The 19360-nt window shown below is 26.7% G+C and overlaps 2 protein-coding genes across 4 annotated transcripts; one reads left to right on the top strand and one right to left on the bottom strand.

Moving 5' to 3' along the window:
* Nucleotides 1-237: 237 nt before the first annotated feature.
* Ercc1 (DNA excision repair protein Ercc1) lies at nucleotides 238-2432 on the top strand. Of its 2 annotated transcripts, XM_072903553.1 has the most exons (6): nucleotides 238-411; nucleotides 734-915; nucleotides 1060-1175; nucleotides 1387-1581; nucleotides 1830-2015; nucleotides 2086-2432. In XM_072903553.1, exons 2-6 carry the CDS (start codon nucleotides 834-836, stop codon nucleotides 2296-2298), a joined length of 792 nt encoding a protein of 263 aa, XP_072759654.1. In that variant the 5' UTR covers nucleotides 238-411; nucleotides 734-833; the 3' UTR covers nucleotides 2299-2432. The 2 variants fall into 2 exon arrangements, with proteins under 2 accessions (XP_072759654.1, XP_072759653.1); XM_072903552.1 differs by having other exon boundaries at nucleotides 238-915.
* Nucleotides 2433-3240: 808 nt separating this feature from the next.
* LOC140671864 (uncharacterized) lies at nucleotides 3241-15351 on the bottom strand. 2 transcript variants are annotated; one of them, XM_072903549.1, is made up of 6 exons: nucleotides 15011-15350; nucleotides 10054-10416; nucleotides 7557-7677; nucleotides 6979-7169; nucleotides 6679-6771; nucleotides 3241-5737 (listed from the first exon to the last, which is right to left on the bottom strand). In XM_072903549.1, exons 1-6 carry the CDS (start codon nucleotides 15075-15077, stop codon nucleotides 5661-5663), a joined length of 912 nt encoding a protein of 303 aa, XP_072759650.1. In that variant the 5' UTR covers nucleotides 15078-15350; the 3' UTR covers nucleotides 3241-5660. The 2 variants fall into 2 exon arrangements, with proteins under 2 accessions (XP_072759650.1, XP_072759651.1); XM_072903550.1 differs by lacking the exon at nucleotides 6679-6771 and having other exon boundaries at nucleotides 15011-15351.
* Nucleotides 15352-19360: the final 4009 nt, after the last annotated feature.

Raw genomic sequence — 19360 nt, 5'->3', positions numbered from 1 at the left:
CGTAAAGCCGGATTTACAATAAATGTAGTAAGCCTTAAGCCGTAAGAAATTGACCAATCACAGTTGAATGTGTGAAGAATAATCGAATGTGATTGGTTCTGTCGGCACCTTCATGTCAGCGTACCTAAAAATGAATTGCACATGCGCGGACTTGGTAGGTGGTAAGCAAGTCCGCGCATGTGCAGTTCATTTTTAGGTACGCTGAAATTGCCAGAGTTGCGCCACTGTATATATTGTTCTCTATGGCGCATGTGGTATTTCACGATTTCACGAACTGTCAACTGTCAACTGTCAACTCTCAACTATGTCGTTGCATTCTCTCTCGTAAATCATAACCGGCAAAGTTTTAACAATGGTCTAAAAATGAGAAAATACACAGTATTTGTTCATCGAATTTTAATATATTTTATAGTGTGTAAAAAATTAAGGACGTAAAATACTTAGTATTTTATATGTCTAAAACCGTATAATTTACATCGAATATTTTACTTATTCAACCCTGGTTTAAGTCTATTTTGACTATAAATAAATTTTCTTTATTTTAAAATTTCCTTATTCTAAATTCTAAGATCTCTTTTACCTTACATCAGCTGTCTTTTTTTCGTCTAAATGCTCTAAAGTTTTACTCCGTTCTACTGTCATACTACATACTATCAGAGAGCAGGCTTCTCTCTGCTTTCGTATTATGTATGTATGTTTATTAATTTTTTTGTTGTTTCATACACATGGAAAGAAAGATTAGATTGGGAACGATAAATAAATTAGATTGAGAACGATAAATAAATTAGATAGAAATTTTATTGTAAGTAATTCTGTAAGTTAATAAAGAGATTATGAGTAATCTCACCACAGACAATACAGAAGACCTGAATAATGTGTCTGCACCAAAACAAGCTAGAATTACATCTTTTCAATGTAAGAGTTATATAATTGTATGCATTTATAAATTTAAGAATACATTATATAATAATAAAATATAATTGTATAAATATAATTTTATTATTATATAATGTATTATGATTTATTTGTATATAAAACTTTGCCTTTCTTTTTTTTCAGCTGCTTTCAGTAATTTAAAAAAATCTGAGTTTTTCAAGGAACAATTGCCAGTTCCTGAAACTTCTGCAGCAACAGTTTCCCATAGAACCAATGCTGTCCTAGTGAATCCAAAACAGGTAATGCAGCTTTATTGCACATAATTATGTATGTATCTTATTGTATAAAATGTTAGAGTAAAATATAAAAGTAAATGTTTCTCATATTTTGTGTCAACTAAAATTAATAATGCTTTTACAGAATAAATTTATTAATAAAGGCTACTTTGAGGTATAGGCTAGCATTTATAAATAAAATTTAAAAAAATTATAAAAATTAATGTCTTTACAGAAGGGTAATCCACTTCTTAAATTTATAACAAATGTTCCATGGGAGTATTCCGACATTGTACCGGACTATGTAATGGGAAAAACTACATGCGCTCTTTTTTTATCTATTCGTTATCATCAACTTAATCCTGATTATATTCATGAGAGACTCAAATTATTAGGCAATGCTTACAACTTGCGAATACTCCTTGTGCAGGTAAATATACATATTTATTGTATATTATATAAATGTTTGATTAATTTATAAATACATTATATATGTATATAATATACATACATCATTTTTTATATATTTAAATATAAAAATATAAATATAATTGTATATGTAATTATATATAATTTATTTTTATTCAAATTACAAATTCTTGAGTTTTACATATATGTATATATAAATTAAATAATCTTTTGTTGTTTAAACTAAAATTTTTTATGTTATGTAATTAGATTGATGTTGCTGATCCTCATCATGCTTTGAAACATTTAACAAGAATATCCATTCTGGCAGACATGACAATAATGTTAGCATGGAGTACAGAGGATGCAGGAAAAATTATTGAGACCTACAAAAGATACGAGACTAAACCCCCTGATGATATTATGGAACGCAGTAATATAGCACCCTATCAAAAGGTAATTATTCTACATTTTTTTAGATATGCTTAGTAAAAAATATATATATATACATATTTATTTATTCTAGTTGGTTAATGCTTTAACAACAGTAAGATCTATCAATAAAACTGATGCAACGACTCTTCTAACAACTTTTGGCACATTGGCTGATATTGTAAAAACACAACCCAATACACTGGCCCTATGTCCTGGACTTGGATTGCACAAAGCTCAAAGGCTTCATAAAATTTTGCATGAATCTTTTTTACGTGCCCCACAAACCTTTCTACAAAATGAATAAGCTCAATGTATATAAAGAATTTTATTAATTGAAATTATTGTATTGGTTAAATAATAATTTGATGTAGTCACAATTATAAAATATTATTAATTGTAAGATTGAAACTTTGTGTAATATTTTACATAAATATATTGAGAAAATGGTTTATAAGTAATAATTAATAATAATTTATAATAATAATTTGTATGGAAAAAATAACTTATAAATAATAATTTCAATCTTGAGAAATAAAATTTATAAATTTTTTATACAAAAAATGTGATGTATAAATAATTTTAATCTTAAATATTTTATTTAAATATTAATCATGTTTAACCCTTGTCAGTCACACTTCCCGAGAATCCCGTACCGGTCACACTGGGTGAAATACACCCCAGCGTGTTTGCACGTGTATAAAAAATTGCAGGTGACCTTAAAAAAAAAATATCCTGTTGTAGTTTAAGCCTTTCTTAAAAAGACTGTATAGGTTTGATTTGCAAAAAATTAATTTAACAAATGTAAAAAAATTGTTGAAAAAAAAGTCGGAAAAGTGACTTTTTTCACAAAAACGAATGTAACTTTTTCAATTTTTAAGATATTTCAATTTTTCAAACAGTTTTGGGTCGTTTTTCGAAGTCAAAAAAACGCTGGGGTGTATTTTACCCAGTGTGACTGTTAAGGGTTAAGATTGAAAATTTAAAAAAAGATTTAATTGTTTTTGAAAATTGAAAAAATATTTTAAAGAAAAAAAAGAAGACTAATATGTATGAATGAGAAAGAACTTTATTCTTTTTTCTATTTTTTTGCTTGAAAATGTATTTTCTTTTTATAAAATACAAATACATATATTTATATTTTTACTAATATTGTTTTTTATGTAGAATATTTGAATTGAGATGTTTTTGAACAATTTTTCAATCTCAATGGACAGGAGTTAGGAAGAAAGGCCTAGAGAAAAATATCTGTTACATATTCTTATTATTTCAGTAATATTATTCAATAACTTATATATCCACATTTCAGAATACAATAAATTCAATATTATTTACATGATTTGTAAAAATATGACTTGTAGAGTTACAGAATTTTCAATTATGTTTATACAATAAAATTATTTGTCTCCCAAGTTGTTATATACAATTGATCGTCAATTAACGATTCGAACGTTATAAAATTATAATAACAAATGTATTACATACCATTTTACGCACGTTTTTTAATAGTTCTCTAATATTAAATATATAAAAATAAACTGAGAAATAATTTATATTCTTACATTTTATATTATAGAAATAATTTGTTCAACCACACACACACACACACATACACACACATATACACACGTATGCACACATTTGTTTATATTTTTAAATATTTTTTATCAGATCTTAAAATTATATATATATGTATTTTACATTGTGGCAAAAAGTTCTTTGGTAGTATTTTAATAAAAAATATAAAAGTATAATATAGTCTATATGCATATACATGGTATATGTGTTTTATATGTGTGTGTGTGTGTGTGTGTGTGTGTGTGTGTGTGTGTGTGTGTGTGTGTGTGTGTGTGTGTGTGCGTGTGCGTGTGCGTGTGCGTGTGCGTGTGCGTGTGCGTGTGCGTGTGCGTGTGCGTGTGCGTGTGTGTGTGTGTGTGTACGTGTGCGTGCGTGTGTGTGTGCGTTTATGCATGTGTGTGAATGTGTACGTGTGCGCGTGCGCGGATATGCGTGTGTATAGACTGCGATATTCTTTTATATTTTTCATTTTCAAGACTTGTATTTTTTTCTTATTATAGTTCATATGAAATTATTAGATTAGAAATTATGTAAATCTTTTTTGCACATTTTATAAATCGAAACAAATTAATTTTTTATATGCCATCACTCGCATGTTCAATAATATAGATTGCTATATACTGAAAACATCCTTTTTTATAATATATTAATCTATATTAATAAATTTATATATAACTCAATTTGGCCTATATTTTCAGCAAAAATAATTTTATAACAATTGATTAAGATTTGTAGTTATATTATCCATCAACTTGTGGGAAAAAAACGTTGTGATATCTTATTAATCTATACTATTAAATGAGCGTACAAGAAAGAAAGAGAATATATAGTGAATATAAAAAAAAAAAAACTAATATATTTTGCAAGAGAAAGATTCACTTTAAAGATTGATTTCTTGCCTGAGACGAGGCGTCACAAATCAATACGACTGCAGTAAAGAGTCAGGAGCTTTAAAAATTAGATTTTAAAAAATTTACTTTCTAAATACAAAAAGGGTATTTAAATTAGTACGAGTCGTAATATTCATACGAGACATAGATATATTAACAATAGAGCTGTTCATATAATATTTAAAATACCCTATTTGTAGTATTTTTGGAATTTATTCCAGTGGTGGAGAATCAAGTCCTCTTTGGCCAGTTATTGATTATTGTTACTTATAGTCAACAATTGGCTAAAGAAGATTCCAGAAAAAAAATTCAAACAGATTCTGTCGTGGAGAATGAATTCTAATACTACGAATGATATATTTTAAATACTATAAATCGCATATGGATATCTCGTACCTCACATATTGATCTAAAGATCGTCATTAAATTTTTTTTTCTTTTTTTTAAACGAATCTATTTTTACTTACAAATTTTTTACAATATACAAAAAATGATTAAACATACATAATCGCATTTATTATATTGTTTTATACTTTACATTAGACTTTTTTTAAATTATGTTTTACATGTTTTATATATCGCATGTTTTATATATCAGAAATCACAAGCTTAGGCCAGCAGTAAATTTTTTATAATATTCATCATTTTATAAAACAATCAAATATATGACTTTAATTTTGTAAATTTTATTTTCAGTTATGTGAGGCAAATAAAAAAGTTTTGTAACAAGATGTTTTATACATTTATAGAAGAGTTTTCTTTATCATCTTATACATGTAAATGCTCAATTGAAGGGAATATTAATTTAACCGAATCTTAAGCATCATTTTTATACTGTTTTTCTATTTTTAATTTTTAATCCCTGTTATATTTTTATCTTTACAATCGCACTTTTTGAAAAATCTTAGAAAGCTAAAAATATTTATATTTTAAGTTTATACATTTTTCAATAAATAAAGAAGCTTTGTCTACATCTTCAATATTTTGTAAAAAATTTTGGAAAACTATGGGAAAAAATCTTTTTTGTAATAAATAATTTCTATTTTTTTTTTAAATACTATGACTAGAAAATATATATTATAAAATCACGCGGAGTTTGAAAATAAACCACGATTTGAAATCGTTGTTTTTTGAAAGTGATCGAGGTCCATCGTATTAATCGAGTCCAATGTCGATTTAAACTTACCTATCGATTGCATTATTAATGAAACAGAATAAGAATAGCCAGATGCATTGGTAACAGCATAACATTGATCGAAGTGCAGCCGACGAAGTTGCCTACAATTAGATTGAAGCATATATATATGTATAATCAGGTAAAAAAATATTTTATATATATATACATATATATATATATATATATATATATATATATGTATGTATATATAATTGTAATAATATGTAACATATGTAATGCTAAACGCTTTCTTTTTCCTTCTCTGTTCTTTTCTCTTTCTTTCTGCTTTTCCTAATATATCACATATATTGTAATATAATGAAAAATATTTTCCACGTTTGAGCATTTTTGTAAAATTAATGGGGCCAATAATTGAGCGCGTTACAACGGCCGCGGGTGAGTTTCATAAATATGCATAACCATAATGAAAGCCACTTGAGCGGAATGCATATGCATTAATGCATAGACATTAGTATATGTATATGAAGGATGCTAATATTGCGCGAGGATAATTCTCCGCTGAAAGGTATAATACTAATGGGCTTTCGCTCGTTTTGACTTTCATTGGATAATACATGATATCCGAGCAATATTAATGTCAAGAAAAGAAGGAGGAAATAGAAAATGAATAATTAATGAAATTCTGTCATATAAATTCTGCCACGTATCATATTATTGAAAATAGAAGAAATTTATAAGGTCTCATCAACGTCATAAATTTCTCAAAGTAAAAAATGATTAGAAATTTATAATTAGCAGGAAATGATTTGATTTTTAATAACATTTTTTAAGCAGTAGTTCAAGAATTTCAGTAAGGGTCAAATAACTCCATGCGTGCATGCTGTTAATAAATGCTGTCGATAAATAAATATAATAATCGATAAATTTGTTTAAATGCTTGGACAAATTATTATAAAAACGAGCATGAAATGAATACATAGATTTCGAGAAATTCTGAAGATTTTCAATCGAAAAATGGTGGCTAATGGTGATGATTTGATGCCGAACATATATTTTTAACAAAATTTGCGATTGATCTTACCATCACCATTACCGGACTTTGAGCTGTCTAGGGCTTGGATATCCATTTTATGCTCCGGTATCGTTGTAACAGATGAAGTAGTAGTAGTCGTTCCTGTACAATACAAAACCAAGCATAGATTTTTCTACCTAAGCATAGAGATTAATTAAATAACGGTTTAATAATTTTTAAAAATTTCGATTATTATGCACTACTCTATATATATATATATATATGTAAAGAATATATAAAGAAAGTTAGCATAAATTGGCAGTATGTGTTAGTATAGAGATATTTAAAGCATCAAAATACACAACTAACTGGAATAATATACTGTTTTTCGGGACACAGTGTAGTTAGCTCTCGGGATGTCGAGAGTACATCTAAGTTCTGCAGCTTCTGGTAGTTCCTCATCTAACAAATCTACTCGTGATAAGACATTATACAATCCATCTTCACGAAATGTCGTCATCTTGAAGAAGGGTCTTGAAATTTGTTTGCCTGGACGAAACCTGTAAATATTATTCATTATTATATATAAAAACAAACTTTTTTATCTTTACTTTATATAAGAAATTTTTCCCTTTGTAAGGATAAAAAATTTCTTATCTTACAAATTTCTCACCAAAAATTTTCTTGGAAATTAAAATGTAATTTTTAATAAATTTATTAAGATATAAATTGTATTTATTACAAATGCAAACAAAATTATAAAGTGTAAATTTAATATTTACTTTTTATAATAAGTAAAAAAAAATTTAGTATTGATTTTTTAAATAAAATTGCAATAATATGCTAAACAAAAATAATATTAATTAATTAATATAAAATAATACGTTAAACTAGAATAATGTACAAATAATTAAATTTTGAAATCTTATTTTTGTAAAGACATTTACGTGACAGAAATATCGAGATTTGGCTGAGGATAAACTCCTTCGGCTATGCATGTCGCTTCCAACCCATCTTTGTCATCTATAATCTTTCTTTGGTGCCCAAAATCAAACATTTCTCCCGTTGCTACAACAAAAATCATATATATATATTTATTATATATTATTACATATATATATATATATATATGTATATATTATATTTTTTATATTATTTTTACTATACAGAGGTTGTTTTTAATGTACAATTTAACATTTATAATTTGCTTTATAGAAACTGATCTCTCTGTACACATTTATAAAAAGCTCATTTAAATGAGCTATTTCCTACTTTAAAAACGCGTATTAAATACTAGACAAAGTTACAAAGTGAATATTTTGTGGAAATAGAAATGCACGCGTGTAAGGCTGTAAAACGCAATAAGAACCAACAAAAATGTTACATATATAAATAATAAAAATATATATATTTGTATTTGTATAAATTAAAATAAATATATATATATTTATATAAACATTTATATTAATAATTTATTATTTTCAATATAGTTAATAAGTAAATATAATATATTTTTATATAATAATACTTATATGTTAATTTAACGTAAATTGCAGAAAGCATAGAAATAAAATATTTCGCAGAAAAAAAATACAATATCTCGTAGAAATAAAATGTATTTAATAAACTATGAGACAGAAATAAAAAAAAAAAAAAATAATGCGCGAGCACAGCGTTAAAGCGTTTGCTCTAAAAAGGGTGTGGAAAAGAAAGTACATACTCCGCTTTACCGCGTAAATTGAAACCTGAGCGTAAAACAGGAACCACGTAAATAAAAAGCGCCTGGCGCAAATTGAAGGATTTGCGAACGCATAAAAGTGGAACAACACTGAAGGAAATTTATGCTACAACGTGAATTGAAAAACGGGCATTTAGAGAGAAATAAAGTCTAATTTTTTAAATCAGCGACATTTGTTATATTTCCAATGTATGAAATAGTTATTTTATCACGTGAATTTTTAAGTAGCAGCGTAATTATATAATAACAATAATACGGGGCAATGTATAATAGTAATAAATTGTGTGTGTTACGCGCGAGCACGCGCGTAAAATAAAATTATTTAAAGCTAAACTAAATTGCAAATTAAAACAAAGATCAACATAAAAATAACTAAAAACATAGTGGGAAAGGATAGAAGGAGAATAAAGGAGGTGAAAAAGGAGTTAAAGTGGATTGATGGAGTTGAGGAGAATGTGTAAAGAGTAGGCTAGAGGAAAGTGTAGAATGCCTCTGCTTAAGACAGAGATAAATGGAGAAGCATCGTCGGTGAGATACTTTGAGATCAAAGTTTACGGTAGATAAAAAAGTTACTAAAGCAATAATCCCGTGTAAAGCAATGTTAAACGTATAATAATATCAAAATAATTAAAATTCCGATAAATTGTACATTTGATAATTTTCATTTGTACGTTCAATTGAAATTTCAATACAATTAAAGTATAATTGAGAAAGAGAAACAGATAGAGAGAAGGAGAAAAGAAGAAAGAAAGGAAGGAAGAAAAATAATTGAATTAAATAGTACATTATATAATAGTAAGTATATTACAAATAGCATTAAGAATAATAAATTAAAAATGTCGTTTTCAATCTTCAAATTTAGGATGTTTAGTATCTATTTTTGAAATATTGGGAATTTAACAAAAATTTTACAGATTGTTCTCACATATGTTCGGAAACTTATAAAAAAATCTAGAGTCAATTCACTAAAGCAATTGAAAGATACAAGGATTTTATTTGCAACGAATTTACTCGTGGAAAATGTATGACCGCGTTGATTCAAATGGTGAAAGTGAATATAGAAAGAATTATGGGTATTAGTTTAAAATTTGCAAAAAGGTAGTTTAAACAATATTGAGAAAATATTTGATTAAATAATTTTGATCAAGTACTAAATGGTTTGAAAAATATCGAATATATATCAACAAATTAACGACGAATGATTAAATTTATTAAGGAAATAATTGAAAATCTCCTACATTTTGTCATTATTCACTGTTTTATTTTACTCCCAAAAGTCTCTGTATAATTCAAAAGTATATTTCTGCATTCTAGCTATGAATGATAAGATTCTGCACAATCTTTATTACTGAAACTATGTATATAAAAAGAACATATTATATTCATCAAAATCGAATTTCAATTACAAAACATCTTTAATTTAGCCTTTCGTTCCTAAAAGTAATCAAAATTGTTACATGTAAAATTTGATTGAAATTATTTTAAAATAATATATAGGTACTTGTTACAAAATATTATATATATATATATATATATATATGTGTGTGTGTGTGTGTGTGTGTGTGTGTGTGTGTGTGTGTGTGTGTGTGTTCCTTTTATAAATGAATAAGTTATTTTATTGAGAAATATAAAATAACGTAAACACATGTATTGTGTGATACATTCATATATACATACACACAAATAAAATAAAAAAAAATACTTACAGTAAATTACCATGGAAAAGTTTGCCGCCTTCTCGTCCTCAAATGTCGATATCACGCACGTGTAATCGCCCGTTAGATCGATTCCAGGCTTATCCAGCTTCATGGCTCGATATTCGGTGAAAGGATCATCACTCGCCTTATACGTCAGATCGATGTAATTCGCGGCCGGCTCATCAGCTAAGGGATTCCTGCCGTGAATCCATTGGTAGACCAGTTGGTCGTCGTTGAAGAACCACTTGACCACTAACCCTTGGCTCGAAGTGTTCTCCAGGGCGTAGTCACAATCGAGGATCACGTGATTGACATCGCCGACTTTCACAGCGGAAGGAACATTGATGCTCTTGATGACGAGTTGTTGAGATTCTGCAATAAGATATCGAAAAGCGATTTATTTCATGTATAATGACAGTTTGTTGCATTTTCTTGTAAGTTCTTGTTTTATTCTGAGATACTGAGAGAGACTTGCCTAAAGATTCTTAAAAGATATTAATTATATAACATAGAGAGAGAGAGAGAGAGAGAGAGAGAGAGAGAGAGAGAGAGAGATAATATATATTTTAATGCGCTTAAAAGAATAATATATTGCAGGAAAATTATATATTCTCTCATAATAATATATAATATAAGAATTTTTACATTTAATTATTAAAAGCAAACATATTGAAAATATTTCTTAAATTATTTAATTTTCGAAATAATATGTGTATATATACTCTTAAGAATATTTCACAAAGAGAATACTAATCATAAAACGAATTATTTCTGCATAATCAATATATAATTATAATTAATATGGTATAATAGTTGCGATAAATGGGAATAAATGTGGTATGAATGTCGTCATTACTGTAATAATACGATAATACGGTTTTGCATTTCCTGGACGCGCAGTTTTGCCTGGTCAACACAGAGACTGGACGTGGTGTATAACCATGGGGTAAATCCGACCCCTAGTATTACACGTGGATATGTGTATAGAGAAATGCACACAACACCGGTAACGAGCGAATAGCGAATAAACATTGCGGGTACACAACGAGAGCGCCGTTAAATAATCACGTTAATTGTAGCGGATTCTCTGCTCTCTGTAATGCAACTGCAATTGCCTGCAATAGTACGCCTGTTCTACTCTGTAAACGATATCGACCAGGCCACTTAACGGAATTATCCAATTCTCGCATGCGACGACTAATTGATCAACTTATTTCCAAAGATCGCGTCTTGAATTCGTATTTCTCGAAAAAATAAAAGATTATACGTTCTAAAGTTTTCCATCCTAATTTTTGTACTTATATATATATATATATATATATATATATATATATATATATATATGTATATTTGACACATAAACACAATGTATATATAATCTTCATTTTTTAAATATTTTAAAGCCTCTTTATTTGAATTTTTAATTTTATCCGAGTTCCAACTATAAAGATTTTCATATAAACTTAACAAACTAACAGGAATATATTTGGCCGTTATAACATTTAATGCTCCAACTTAATTAGAGATCTGTGAAATTTTTCACTTGCTTTAAGCTGATTTTTCCGACTGATGACCAAGCTTTTTGCTTAATGCACACAGAAATTTGCATTTTGAACTTAAACCTGAGAAGCGGAAATGCACGCAGCTTTAAATACGCGTGTAAATTTCAAAAGAGGAAGGAAGAGAAGCAGTACCTTGTATATGCATACAGTTCTACAACCAAATAAGCAAGTGACCCACTTTGAACCTTCTTTGTAGATCAGCATCAAATGCAGCTTTATACGCATTTTCGCGACTCGCTTTTTACCCTTTTCAACTCCAACTGTTCATAAAATATATAGTATATGAGAAATATATATTTCTATAGATGAGATATATATATATTTCTCATAAAATCATATATATATATATATATATATATATATATGCACACATATATATAATTTATTTTTATTGCAATTGTTTATATATAGATAATTTTATATTATTTTATATTATTTTTTATATAGAGTTAAAAAACCGTCGTTTTTTTCTATTTAACTATGTTAAATACACACACAGTTATATATAAAAGATTTACATATAAAATGAGCCAAAGAGAAACCTGTCAATTTTCAAAATAAAATAAAAAAATGAAATATGACTTAAGTATTTATTTCCTGTTATATAACAATAGGATATAGAATGCATTTAAGTATTATTATTTATTATTATTTATCTTACGTCAAGTGTTCTCTATTTATTTTACACTGCTCTAGTCTATTACATAGGGTTTTTCGTCCATAACTTTTGCACCATATTGTCTATAGTATAGTTGTAATTTTCTCTTGTATATTAACGAAAGCAAGGTCAATGTGCAGAAAAAAATTACAGCCATATCAGACAACATGGTGCGATGTCTATAAAACCTGCGTGATAAGATAAATAGATGACATTTGAAAAATGTGCTGTTTAAGAAATGAATAAAATGAATAATGCATAATGTATTCAAATGCATTCTATATCCTATTATTATATAACAAGAAAGAAATATTTAAGTTATATTTAACTTTTTTATTTTATTTTGAAAATCGTCAGGTTCCTTTGGCTTATCTTATATATTTATCACAAAGTTTATTTTTGTTATTATCATCTATGTTATTTTTTATGAAACGAAAAAAAAACTTATAATATTAACTTAAATAAAACTTTTTATAAAATTTAAATATAAACTTAATAATATTATTTTATTTATCTATATAATTGTCTATATATAATTGCATATATAATTATCTATATAATTACAAATATTATAATTATTAAGTTGTTGCAAAAGATGATATAAAAAAATAATATATGTACATTTGTATACATATACAATATATGTATATATATATATATATATATATATATATATATATATACGTATATATGTATATTAACGTATCTAATGAGAATAATATAAGAATAATTGTGTAAAGTAAATATTAAATACGGTAAAAAAGTTCTAATAAAAATAGATTATATATATGTGTATATACAGGGTGGTCACCTAGAGTCACTAAGACTATACGAATTATTCGAAATCTTAATTTTCATTTTTCAATTTGGCATGGTGGCTTCCTTGATAACAAACAACTTTTATTTCAAGCATTTTTTCCAATACTATGGGAGTTATTTGGGTGGCCGGTCTTAGGTGACTCACCCTGTATATATACATATATATATATATATATATATATATATAATCTTTTATATCATCAACTTGCAACAACTTAATAATTATAATATTTGCAATTATCTTTGCTTCTGTTGTAGAAAGCTCGTTCTCGCGACGCGCTGAAAACAAAGTGCACTTCATTATGCAATATTTGGAACCGAGCTCGTTAGCGATGTCGCGGAAAACAAGCTCGCGGCAAGCAATTGAACAAAGGAAAGTTTACAGTACAAGGGAATCATTGAAGACACAGAAATCACAAATTCCAGTAAGATAAAATCGTACATCTGATAAGAACGAAAATTAGAAAGAGCAGAGCGGCAATCCTTAAATTCAAACTTGAGCTTTTATTGAAATTTCGATTATGAGAAGATTGTAATTATTATCAAGGAATGTATGTATGTATTATATGTATTGAATTACTATAAAATGTCGGAAATTCTGAAAATTTTAGCTTTACATATTACGTAAAGTGACATAGACATAATTGCGTTTTGCAAAATGTCGGCAATTTTTCATCTAAAATTTTCAATAAATTTGCAAAAAACTAACTTATTGAAAAATTTACATAATATTAGGACTTTAGGAAAATCGACAATGATGTTACTGAAACAATTCCGTTGTTCCGAATATTGAGATACTGCGTGGGAAAAATGGTTTAAAGAGGATCATCTGCGATCTCTATAAATACTTTATAGTCGCACATATATACTTCAAATTCAATCTGTTTAACACGTGTTGCACATGTCGCAGAAAATTTCGAGCTTAAAACAGGTCAACCCTGATAAAAAATAAAAATATCGATATATTTTCAAGTCTGATTGATTTAATTAAACACAAATAATGAGAAATAAAAATAAATTGCTTTTTATAATCAAAGAAATAATCAAGAATTTATCGAAAAACTATTGTTCCTCTATTTGTTTAATTATTTTCGGATCATGTACGAATAAATATAAGTATATTTTATACAATACGTATTATGCTAATCCTGATTCACTTAGTTAACAATTAATACTTATTTTGTTAGTTGCGCTCTTAAATCACTCATCTCATTACCTTTATATCACAAGTAATTTCATTAATACAAATTCTAATTGTATATTATACTTTGCTTATAAGTTCAAACCTTACGGTAAAGATATTCACAAACATTTCAAACTTGCATATTTCAACAGAATATTACATTTCAGAATCGCGTTTGTTCCACGCATTTCGCAAATATTTCGCGACTGTGTAAATAGACAAACCGCATTTCTCTATACCTTTCTGCGAATGTCTCAATATATTTTAAGCGAATAATATGTATTCTAGATTAATTTTTGAAAAAAAAATAGATATTTATTGTTAACTTGCTTCCATATTAAATACTAAAATATGTATTGTTGGCAAGTAAATGGGGCAATAGTATCACAAAACACGTAAGCGCTATATTAAGCGGGCAAAAGTACTGGGACAGAAATAGTGCACGTGGACAGGCTCTCTAATGTACAAGGTGATTCGAAATGAAATTGATATATTTGTCGAATATACGTATTTTAACAATAAAATAAACAATAATCTTTATAAATTTCAAATGTAAAATGTATCTTTGTTTAATTAAAATAATGAACTAATATTTTTTTAATTAATTTTAAGCAAGCAAATGATTGAATTTAAAAAAAGGAAAAAAATTGCCGGTGACTGAAGAGTTGAATATTTTCAATATTATCTTCCCAATTATATATATATATAAAATGTGCGTTATATAATAAATTATAAACAACAAACCTAGAATCCGTCCGAATATCAGCAACAATGATATTAACAACATCCAATGATATTTCATCGACGTCATGATTATCCATCCACAACAAATTGCTAGATTTACTCCAAAAATAGGTAATATAAAGATTTCTTTCCACTTTTATCACCTTTTCGTTTTTACAAAATATAAGCGTAGCTTTTGCAACGAATTTTTTCTCTTTGAAAGACACGGATCACGATGAAGACAGCATAGAGACCAGGTGAAAAGGAAGTCGGAAGTGAAGGGTGTCTCTCGGGGGGGGGAATAGTACCAAGGGGATGCGAAGCGTGACTTGGCGCAAGGTCGTACAAGAGCAAACTGAGCCAGAAGTAACTCCCTCTCCGAGTTTCTATCAAACTCCCCACCATCCACCCTTTTATATACAGGGTGTCCTATTATTATCACAATAAGCTGATTGTTCTACAAAAAGAAAATATATTAAGGATATATCATAAAATAATTTTTTCGTAAACTTTTTTTTTCTCAAAAGGAAGAAAAATTGTAGAAAATAAACAGAAAGTGTCGATGTTATGTATTATGTTTCTTAGACTGTATAAGTGAAAATGAAATTGATTAAAGTACTAATTGACTGAAAAACAATGAAAAGATTTCATTCAAGATCAGTGAGTTTTTCACTTATCTTCAATGAAAATATTCATATTACTCCTCTGTCTTTCAACTGATTGTAGTAATAAAATTTCATTGAAAAATCTTAAACACCTACCACTACTAATTGATTCTTCACAGTGACATTTCGTTGTTTGCAATACTATAGTTGTAACTAAAATCATTGTCTGTCCATTGATAACATATATTGATTTTCTTTAAGAATTAAAATACGTCTATAAAAGTCGAAATTGGACTATTTAGAAACTGTACCACTATATTCTATATATATATATATATATATATATATATATACCATTAATATAACGTTTCACTTTTTCATCATTATTGTTCGCGCAATATTTATGAATACATTATATTTATTATACGATGAATATTTATATTTATATAATCAAAAATAGAATATCAGAATTTTTCATTTTCATACCATCAATACGTAACTAGAAGATTCATCAAATAGCTGTCAGATTGAATATTATAGAATGATAATTTAAAACAGTTTACAAAAATATTCAAGAATAACATTATAACTGCTTTTAACTAATCTACAGACTATTAATGATTATTATATAATATAAGATTTTTATAATTTAAAAAATCTGTTATTATTATATATTTTCTATTATATATTTTCACTAACTTGTGAGCAAAACCGTGCTATTATACATTTAAATGCAATTAAATTTTTACAATCAATTACTTTTTAAATTATGTCTGCATTAAATTTGCATCGTTTGTAAGTTTTTTTAAATTTGCTATTGATTTATGTAAATACAATTCAGACCAGATAAATTCTAATTCCTTGACCGAATCACGATTAGAAATGTTGAGATCTGTATTTTAGGATTCCGTTTCTGTTTTTCTTATTTCTGTTTAATATATCATAAGATTTAGTTTGTAAGAAAAGGATTTTTTCTCCATTATTTTTCTTTCAATTAATTACTAATTATTTATAAATTATATTAAAATTGTATCTGCAAAAAATATTGAATTAAATAATAATAGGGAAAATTATTGGTTTTTGAATATTTTGTATTAAGGACACCCTGTAAGTTATATAAATGAGAGACAATGAGAGATTTCGAATGTCCCTCTTTCGATAAATTAGGGTGGATAATTACTTTCGCGGCTCACTTCTCATTTCACATCTCATTTCTGAAAGAGGTATTAAAGTCAGGATTTCTGACACCCTAAAATCCATAAATAAATTTGAAATATTTTAATGCCCTACAGCCGTATGCTACTGACAGATTTGTACGATTCAAATTCTACTCTTATCAAGCTTCTCAGCAAATGCCATAAATTTTATTCAACTCTTTTAAAATATTACTAATATGTAGTATAATATATATGTAATATAACATATATATATATATATAAATATTTTAAATAAGTTAAATTAATTGTAAAATATATATTGTATATATTTAAAAAAAAATATTAGCTCTTTTAAAACGTTGCACGTTTTATTAATTTTTTCAAAACTTATTATTTAAATTTCGTTTTAGAGCCATATATTATACCGTTGACATATTAATATATTATTAATATGAAGGCCGATGAATCTATGGGATTTAACGTGACTGGAAAAATCATCGCTGTGCGCGCTATTGTAAATAAATAATATTGTAATAAATCTCATCAAACTTATTGTTTTATTATCAAAAATATATAGATCTTTTATGCACCTGTCTCAAAAATGACAAAATATAAATATGTTTTATATTGTACCAAAATGTTTGCATTGTCAGTAATAAAAATCTATAAAATTCAAGTATAATAAAATATTTATTTTATTATTCTCGACATAGCTAATACGTAAAAGACGTGTACATTTTTTATAAAACAATATAGCTGAATGAGATAAAAATATTTCCATGATTTAAATCATTCGTGTATAATTTTCTTCAATGATCAAACGACCGATAACATTATTAATCTTCTATTACCTCTTGGCTCGATTCCTCTTGACAGTTATCTAGTCGGCGGCCATACACACGGTATTTTAAATACATTGTATTTCTCTTACAATTAAATCGGTATTTTTAGCTCGTTCTTATATTCATAAGTCTAATAGCGTTTTTGATTGAAGCAGATTTAATCCGGGAGCGAATAATGACGTTATTGCATCGTCTCTACCAATAAAAGACTTGAATTCATAGTAAAATAATCCGGATTGGGTTAAAATCCGTTCAATCGAAACGCTGTTAAATACAGCTTTAATTAATCGTATAAAACCATTACAGAGCCATCTTAAGACACTTAAGCAATCTTAAAATAAGAATGGACTACACTACGAATACCGGCCTTAGGCTACGTTCATCTTGGCGCTGTAAATGATGAAAGTGTTAAATTAACCAATCAGGATAGGAAGAAATCTTTGCTCTGATTGGTCCATCAAATGCTTTCAATAATTACAATGAAAACGTAAACGGCGCACGAATGATGGGCAAATTTCAATATCAATGTCAATCACATCCAGTGTGCGAGAGCCATAAAGTTTATTACTTTCATTGTAGACAGTCTTTTATAAGCTGATTCGTAAAGGTCATTCCACATTAGTCGCATCGCAGCGTCGCAAACGTCCTAAGCGTCGTGCTATCCAATCAGCATCAAGCTAACTTAACGCTGATTGGATCACATGACTTGCGACGCTTCAATGCGACTAATGTAAAATGACCTTTACGAAATTCGCAATCAGTGATAGTGATAAAAGTTATAATAACGATACACTCTTTAAATTATTTTATATTATTATTGTTATTTAATAAATTTTTTAAATATTTTTCGGTTTTACTTGTGTTTTATAAACAGTATATATATATATATATATATATATATATATATATATATATATATATATATATATATAACTGTACAAAATCAAACACAGGAAGATTAGATCTGAAGAAATAAATTATGAATTAATTTTTTTATAACGCGCTGTGCGAGATAAGTAAGTTGCTATAAAGAAGTAAATTGAATGATTAATTTTTAATTAACAATAGAGAAATATTTATATTATATATATAACTAATTATATATTGATATATATATTTATTTATATATTATTAATATTATTAGTACATTATAATTAGTATTATATAATAATATTAATATTCTTAATGATCATAATAAAATAAAGTACTAATATTTATTTTGCAATTTATTTATTTGTGTCAACAACATTCTTCAACGTAAAATATTCTCTTTTTGTTACTAAATATTTAGTAAGTAAATATATTTACTTACTAAAATATTTTATTAAAAAAGTATTTAACTAATTAATATTATAATTATATTATAATTATCAATACTGTATCGATAGTTTGTTGCAATTTTATATCTTTTTCCTTTTTCTTTTAAAAATCGAATTTGAAAATTTATAAAAATAGTTGAATACTAGATGCTATATAAAATAAACTACAAAATGAAAAGTACAAAATAAAAATGGCATACTTAAAGCCATAAAAGATAATCCTTTTTATCATATTTATATATATATAAATTTGTATGAATTTTATAACAAAGTGCAACAGCTAAAGTTATTGAAATTCTTTTGAGATGTCACACAATTATTTCTATAATTTTTAATAATTATTTTGATATATCATTATGCTTTCGTTTAATTTGTTTTACATAACTTTCTTAATTTTAATAATAATTATTAATTTTAACTTTAATAATAATTCAAATTAGAGAAAATT

The sequence above is a fragment of the Anoplolepis gracilipes genome, chromosome 12, assembly GCF_047496725.1.
Source record: "Anoplolepis gracilipes chromosome 12, ASM4749672v1, whole genome shotgun sequence".
In the NCBI taxonomy this organism is placed as follows: Eukaryota; Metazoa; Arthropoda; class Insecta; order Hymenoptera; family Formicidae; genus Anoplolepis; species Anoplolepis gracilipes.
This window is presented reverse-complemented; position numbering and strand designations above follow the sequence as displayed.